At 52.0% G+C, this 7,520-nt stretch overlaps 1 protein-coding gene across 1 annotated transcript in view; it reads left to right on the top strand.

Moving 5' to 3' along the window:
• Positions 1-6,376: 6,376 nt before the first annotated feature.
• Positions 6,377-7,520, top strand: part of CFAP20 (cilia and flagella associated protein 20) — a gene marked incomplete at its 5' end in the record, with an annotated part of 13,211 nt that continues 12,067 nt past the window's right edge. Inside the window, one exon of the mRNA XM_010004393.1 lies at positions 6,377-6,398. Within this exon, the coding sequence (XP_010002695.1) occupies positions 6,377-6,398 (22 nt within the window). The remainder of the gene's footprint in view (positions 6,399-7,520) is intronic.

Genomic DNA, 7,520 nt, shown 5'->3' with positions numbered 1-7,520 from the left:
GGAAAAGAACCAAGGCCTCCCCCCCCCCCCGTCCCTCCCCTCCCCTTTATACTCAGCAGAAATCTAACCTTGGGGGGGGGGGTCATAAACCTCAGTTCCTCTCTGGTGGTTGTGGTTAATGTAACTAACCCTGTGGTACCAAAGCCCTGGGCAAATGGTCTTGCAAGAGCTAAACATGTAGTGATATTCCCAGGGCTCAACACAACTGATTCTGGTTCACATCTCTATGGATCCTTCTCTTCCTTCTCAGTCTAGCCTTCTCCACTGTGCTGGTGGGGACAAATTGGTTGTTCCACCATCAGCCCTTAGCATGCCTCTTTCTAAACATGTCTTTCTGACTTGTAGACTCTGGACAAACCAAATTCAGGCTAGGGGTCAGCAGGTGCAACTCTGTTTTGAGGTCCAAGTCCTACTGCTCACTCTGGGCTTGAATTTGGCCCTTGAATTCCAGTTTCAATTGCGAATGCCGGGGGCAGGTGGGGGGAGGGGGGAGGTTCACCAAAAAAGCAACCAACAAACCCAGCAGCATCTCAGGATTGGTTTGGAGCATTAAATGATCCAAGTTGCTGGGGAGAGGCAAAATCCCTGTTCCAGGTGTATTTGACAAAGGCTCACTCCAAAAAGAAACTCAACCTGCTTTGGGAACTGATGAATGTGAGGGCTGCTCTTGGGGCGGGAGCAGGGAGGGACTATCCAGACTTTCCCACTGAGCTCAGGAAAGTCAGTGTTGCAAGATTTCTTGTGATAAGTGTGCAACCACGTACCTCATGACGTGGCTCCCATGAGAATTCATGCCAGACGCAGACTTGTGCCAGAGCCCAGCTCTGGAGCAGTTCAACCCGCACTGCAGGACGGAGGAGTGGAGAGTAGGCCAGGGAAGAGAGCATGGGGAGGGGGAAGGATCAGCAAACAGTGGTGGGGTCTGCTAGGGAGGGGGCTGTGCAGCTACTGATCCAGGACTTGGGATCCCACGTAGTGTTTTAACAAAGCCAGACATTTGTTGAATTCCAGGGTGCTGATCCTGTTGTGGGGGGTGGGGGGTTTGTCTTGTGGGTTCTTTCATCAGATCCCTCGATGGCTTTATAGCCCCACAATTCACAGTTGCCTCCTCTTGTTCTGTGTGTAACTTCATCAAGTGGTTCTGGTGACACTCAAACCTAGAAGCCAGAGATAGTGTTTTCCCACCAGCACCTAAACACAGAATTTCCTTCTGCGGCATTGTTGAAATAGTTAATTTTTTTATAAGGTTACAATGTTTCTATTTGAAACATCTGTTTACATTCCATATTCCAATAAAGTTCTATTGGCATCGATAGCAGGTCAATCCATTTGTATAATTCACTGAAACCAATAAATATCTATACGTCTGAACGTCTGCCGTCTCCTATCTATGGGATAGCCAGAAGCAGCGAGAGCTGAAGGCCTTGCCTCCTCAAGAAGGTCAGGTTGGCTCTTCGAGCCCCTCTTGTCTGAGGATTTTGGAATCTCTTAGTCCTTGGTTGCAGCTCTTCACACTGTCAGCCCTGAGAGTCTGGCTGTGGCAAGTTCTGGCAGAGGAGGTGCAGGGTTTGGTGTGGTGTGGCAGTCAGCTGCTGAGGTGCTTTGGACAGCTGGTGGCCAGGGCAGCAGCTTTGGGCTGTCTGTGACACAGCTGGTCAGGCGAGTGGTCACCAGGGCATGGCTGGAAGTTGGGGGTTCTTCACACAAGTCCCCCCATGCTTGTCTCCTCTCAGCCTGGGTGGATGGCTGAGCAGGGAGTAGCTTTTTTGTCCTACCCTGGGATGTGAGGGATGTGTGAACTCAGTTATCAGTGTCCAGGCTGAGGGGGCCGTGGTGGTGCTGCTGTGGCACAAGGCTCTCACTGACACTGCTGCTCGTGCAGATGCTGCTGAAGGCTTTGGCCAAGTGTTTCCAGCCCTCTGCCCTTCCATCCACCTGAACTGCAGCTGTCTGGCCTGAGAGGCTTGGGGATCTCTGCTCTGAAGCTGTGTTCATGCCAGCAGGGCTGATGGGGTTTCTTAACATTGCTTTCAGAACTTATTTTGAGCAGGTATTTCATTGTTCCTTTGAGAGGAGTGGATGTTTCTTATGGCCTGTCCAAGTTGCTAGGGAGGAAAGTTGCCTGTTTTCCAGCTCTTGTGTGTTGGTGTTCTCATCTGGAGTGCCAAGGCAGAAGAGGCATGGGGGAGAAGAACGGGTTCAGTCTGGGAATTTTAAGATGTGAAAAACCTCAATGGTTGTATATGAGTGTTTGACAGTGTCCAAACCTGATGATGGAGCTTCAAGGTGGTGCTTCAGGAAGTATTAGTTCCATTGACTTGAGTCAGAAATTCTTTCCTGCTACCCTCAAGGAGAGGAAGAGATGCTCTTCCCAGTGCGTGAGATGGGTAAATGGCCTTTCCTGGTGGCAACTAGAACAACCTGCACTGTATCTCCCCACATCCCTGCCCCAGCTGTAGGGTAAGATGATCTGTGACAGATTCATCCTGGAGAGAAACATGGCAGCTGAGCAAGCACAGCCTGGGAGTCAGGAGGGCGTGGAGTGTTCTGGTCTCCAGGCAGTGTGGATGCTTGGCTGCATGTCAAGCCAGTTCCTCTTTGCAGCCATGAGCCCTTCCAGCACTCAAAGCAGGAAGCCCTGCTCTTCCCTGGACCTTAGCAAAGCATTGTGCTGCCTGTAGGGACAGCTGGGAGCTGAAGACAGTCTTGTCCTCAGGGAGGGAAGAAGTGGGGGAATGTGCATCTTCATATGCTTTCCTCTGGAGAAAATTGGGAGAGTTCTGGTGCACATCCTGGCCTTTCAGCTGGCATGGGCCCAGCTCTCTAGCAGAGGTGGAACATGGGTTGTGCTGAGTGTTTGGAAGAGGCTCAAAACCAGAATGACAGCAGCCATTAAGGAGTGTGGGAGGAGAGGGATGCTGGAAGCAGCTTCCCCAGCTCGTCCCTACCTGTTCCAAGTGTGCTGTGGCAGGACAGGAGCCTTCAGTGGGGCTACAGGAGATGCTGGCACCAGTGCAGGGAGACTTGGCACAGCTTGGGGAGATAAAAATCCAAACTTGTGTCTGGCTGCCCGTGAAAGTGCTGCTTTGATGGACTGTGTGTCTCCCTTGCCTTGCCCAGCCCTGCCTTCCCCTCTCACCCCACCACCCCTTCCAAAGCAGGCTGAGGGTCTACTGCTGCCCCAATGTCCAGAGGGGCATGGAGGATGCACCAGGCCTCGCTGCGAGTGGGGCAGCAGGATGTGGGGTAGTGTGTCCAGGCATCTCCTCATCACCTGAACCCAAGGAGCTCTGTGTCTAGCTGGCACATGTCTAGCTCCATGACACTCACTTCCCTCCTCCCATCTCTCCTCAGGTCCGATGCTGTTGCTCCCAATTTTCCATAAGCAGAATGAGAACCAAATCAAACATCCTATCGGATCGTGTAGAGTGACGGCCGGCGGACTGCGCGGCGCGGGCAGCGCTGCAAGCGGCAGCACGCCTGGCTGGATGGCACCCACCTCTTAATGACCACAGTGTTAAAGGTTCTTCTGCCTTTGGTTCCTTGTTGAGCTCTTCCTGACCCAGAAAGTGTGGAAATGTGAAGGGTGTGCAAAGCAGTTGTTGGTTAGTTGTTCCTTCTTCTGTTTTGGCTGTTTCCCCCCCCCCACCTCTGGCAGACCATGGTCAGCCACCTTGCGCCTGTTCTCTGCCATGGAGGTGGCAGGGGGTGTAGTATAATGATGGACAGTTATATATTATAATTAAAAGAATTCTATATTGTTGAATAAAAGTTTTAAAAGAAGGCTACGAGGAGTATTCCATGGGGAGGGAGTGGTGAGGCAGGAGAAGCCCTGGGTGCTGGCAGCGTGAGCGGTTCCCTGGGCCCTGCAGGGACAGGCTGGGCCAGGGGAGCAGGAGGAACTAGTTGTACAAAATCACCACAGGTAGAGGCAAAGGAGCCACTTGCCACCTTCAGGGGTGTCCCTCCTTTGCCCCCCATGCTCTTCTGGAGCTGCCTGCTTAGTGCTAAAGCTGGTACCTGCTTTTCCAGCCCATGGGGCTTGGGCATGGCTCTGTCTGCACCACAGGAGTTCTGATCTCTTCCTCAGGCTGAGATTCTCCTCCTCCTCCCCAAGACCATTACTGCAAAGCCCTGAGCTTGCAGCTCCTGCCTGCAGAGCTTCTTTGTGGCAGGAGTTCCCCCACAGACATGGTGCTTCACCAGCTCCCAGAACAGCCTGGCTGCAATGCTGCTGTCTCAGCTGTGCTCTGGTCTTAGATGTTACCAGACCACTTGAAGCTCTGGTGTAAAAACCTCCAGCTGGATTCTGTACAACTACAACACAGTCATTTCTCTTCCATTGTCCCATTCCTTCCCTGCCCATGTGTTTTTCCCCTGTGCTGAAGCTGCCCAGGCTAAGGGGGCCTCTGAGACAAGGCTCTGGACTGGGAAGAGACCCATGGCCAGGTCCCAGGGAGGTGCTGGGCAGGGTGAGCCGTGGGCTCCTGCCAGCACAGAACCACATTGTCACTCTCACTCAGCCCTGAGCCAAAGTGGAAATGCAGGAGTGAGTCCTCGCATGAAGGTTGTGGGTGGTATAGGTGAAAATATGGCACCACTGTCACAGCGTGTTACACCTGGAGATGTGTCCATGTGGGGCCAGATGTGAGCATGTACCTCAGGTAAGTTGAAGCTGCTGGTGTGGTCAGGCAGGGCTCGATCCATTGACAAGGCATGGTGTAATGATGGCCCTGTTGTATCCAGGACTGTGCTGATCTCTGCCACCTAAATTCAGCAAGACTTTTTTTTTTTTTGGCTGGTGTAGGTCAGGGGTGAGAGGCTGTTCCTGCAGGGAAGAGCCTGTGGCAGAGTCCACCTGAGGTCCACATGTGCTGGGCAGAAGCAGCTCTGTGAGCACATGGAGAACTGAGATCCCAGTGGCACATTCAAGTGCTGTTGCCACCTCATCCCTCTCCCAAGACACTTGGGTCTTGGACTTGATGATCTTAGAGGTCTTTTCCAGCCTTGGCGATTCTGTGATTCTGTCTTGCCCCCTGGCCCCACCTGTTGCCTGCCCAGGTCCTCTCCAAATCAATGGTTTGTCTCTAAAGGATGCTCTCACAGACTTTTTTTGACTGTTGCTTGTCAGAAATAAACTCTCCTTAGGCCTGTTTTTTGTCTCCAGTTTGTCCAGAGCCAGAAGGGGTTTGCTCATTCTCACCCCATGTTCCATTGCATGGTGGTCCCACAAAGGCAGTGTGTCCTGCTTCCTGACTTCCTCTGCTGAAGGGCTCCAGCACACCTGGCACTGCCTCCTTCTGCACCCGCTGATGTTTACACCCCTGGTGTCTTCTGATCCCATGCTCAGCAGCAGCCCAGCTTCCTCCTCCTCCTTCTGCAATTGCTCAAAGTTCAGCCAGCATGAGGTGAAAAGCCTTTCTTCGGGTTCCCTCAGCACCCAAAACCACTTTTGCACTTTGTCTCCCCTTGCATCTGATGGCTGTGGGTCTCCTGCCCAACTCCTTTCTTGGTTTCCTCATCCACTGCCCTTCATCCAGTCCTGCTCCTATGGAAATGTCCAGGTATCTGGAGTCATCTGGACAAATCCCAAACTCTCACACTCCTTGCAGAAGTCATTGCTCTGCCCTCACTTTTGCCAAGCAGGGAAGGCTTTCGGCTCACAAAGGTATTGACTTAATCCAGTTCTGTTTTTACCAGTCCAAGCACCATCCTTCCAGCTGCCTCACTGGGCCATGCAGCCAGTCTCAGGCATCTGCTCCCCGGAGAGGGATTAATGCAAGAGGGCAATGGTCTAGATTAAGATCTCCCAGGCTGTGAACCTGGACTCTGCCCCAAGGCAAGCACAGGCTTGGTAACACAGGAGAGGGCAAATACATTTTGCTCTAGTAACTGCACCCAGTAATGTGAAACTTCAGAGAAGCGACATTTGAGGAGCTTCCTGAAGATCTCGTTCCTCCAAAGGCATTGGATTGCTGGGAATGCTTTAGGGTTGGTTACTTCTGGAGCAGGGGACCTCTGCTTGCTTCTTGGACCTGCTTATTCTCTTAGGATGGGCCTTTGTCCACTCCCCAAAATCCAGTCCTGCTACATCCTGGGAAATGGAAGTGGGGGTGATGTTCCAACATTTTCCCAGCGATCTTTGAAGTGGAAAATATTGCTGTGTGAGTCTCACTGAGATACGTCTCTCAGAGGCCTCTTTCTGAATGCCACCTATTAACCTGTGCTAACATCTCCGAAGGCTTCCCGATTTCTGCCCTCTCCTTTAGCTCCCAAATGCCTGGAAAAGGAGAAGAGGCAATGAGTGTTATTTTTTGTTACAATTCTTTGAAAAACTGGGACAATGTGAAACCACAACTACTATTCATATACATCAGTTGCAGCAAAACATGGTGTGAGTGAGCAGGCTGTTCAGGAATGGCAGATGGGTATTTGTCCCAATTGGCTCTTGCCATCTGATGAAGGGAACAAGTTATTTAATCACAGCACATTAAATGCACTCAAACCCAGTAACTAAATACAGAATCCCAGATGGGTTTGGGTTGGACGGCACCTTAAAGATCATCTAGTCCAATCCCCCTGCATGGGCAGGGACACCTCCCACCAGCCCAGGTGGCTCAGAACCCCATCCAACCTGCCCTTGAACACTTCCAGGGATGGGGCAACTACAGCTTCTCTGGGCAACCTGTTCCAGTGTCTCACCAACCCATAGTGAATAATTTATTCCAAATATCTATTCTGTATCTCCCCCCTTACAGTTTTAAGCCATTTCTCCTTGTCTTCTTGCTACAAGCCTTTGTCCTAGGCCCCTCCCCAGCTTTCCTGGAGCCCCTTCAGGCACTGGAAGGTGCTCTAAGGTCTCCTTGGAGCCTTCTCTTCTCCAGGCTGAATACTCCAACTCTCCCAGCTTGTCTCCATTGCAGAGCTGCTCCAGGCCTCGGATCATCTTCATGACCCTCCTATGGAGTCTGCTCCAAGTGTTCCATGTCCTTCTTACGTTGGGAGCTCCAACATAAGATGAAGCAGTTGTTGCTTGAAAAGCTGCCTGAGGAAATTCCACTGTGACAGCAAGGATGAACAGCAAGCATGACACAGGACTGGGAAAACCTCCCACACCAGCCAATGTGCAGAAGGCTCCTCTGGGAAGCACAATTTGCAGATGTCCCAGTGGTTTCTGACCTAATGAGGCAGCAGCCCCTGTCACCAACACGTCCATACCAGTGCCACATTGACGTGCAGCACAAACCAGCCTGGCTGGCAGCAGAGGGCTGGGAAATGGCTTGGTGGAGGGTGGGCCATGCCCACTGCCACTGTGTGACCAAAACTCCCCTGTCAAAGGAGTACCCTTTCCCTTGGCCACAGGAAAGGGCCTGGCCATGTCCTGATGGACCTGAGTTAAGAAATGGCTTGGAAGCTGCTTTTGAGTACTCACACGTCAGGGTAGTGCTGCCCAAACTGCAGGTCCACAGGCCGTGGTCTACATGGGGAGCAGTCACTACCTGTCTTTTAATGTTCAGCAG

The sequence above is a fragment of the Chaetura pelagica genome, unplaced genomic scaffold (genome assembly GCF_000747805.2).
Source record: "Chaetura pelagica isolate M959 unplaced genomic scaffold, ChaPel_1.0 scaffold379, whole genome shotgun sequence".
Taxonomy (NCBI): domain Eukaryota; kingdom Metazoa; phylum Chordata; class Aves; order Apodiformes; family Apodidae; genus Chaetura; species Chaetura pelagica.
Note: the sequence above shows the minus strand (reverse complement) of the source record. Positions and strands in the feature narration are given on the sequence as shown.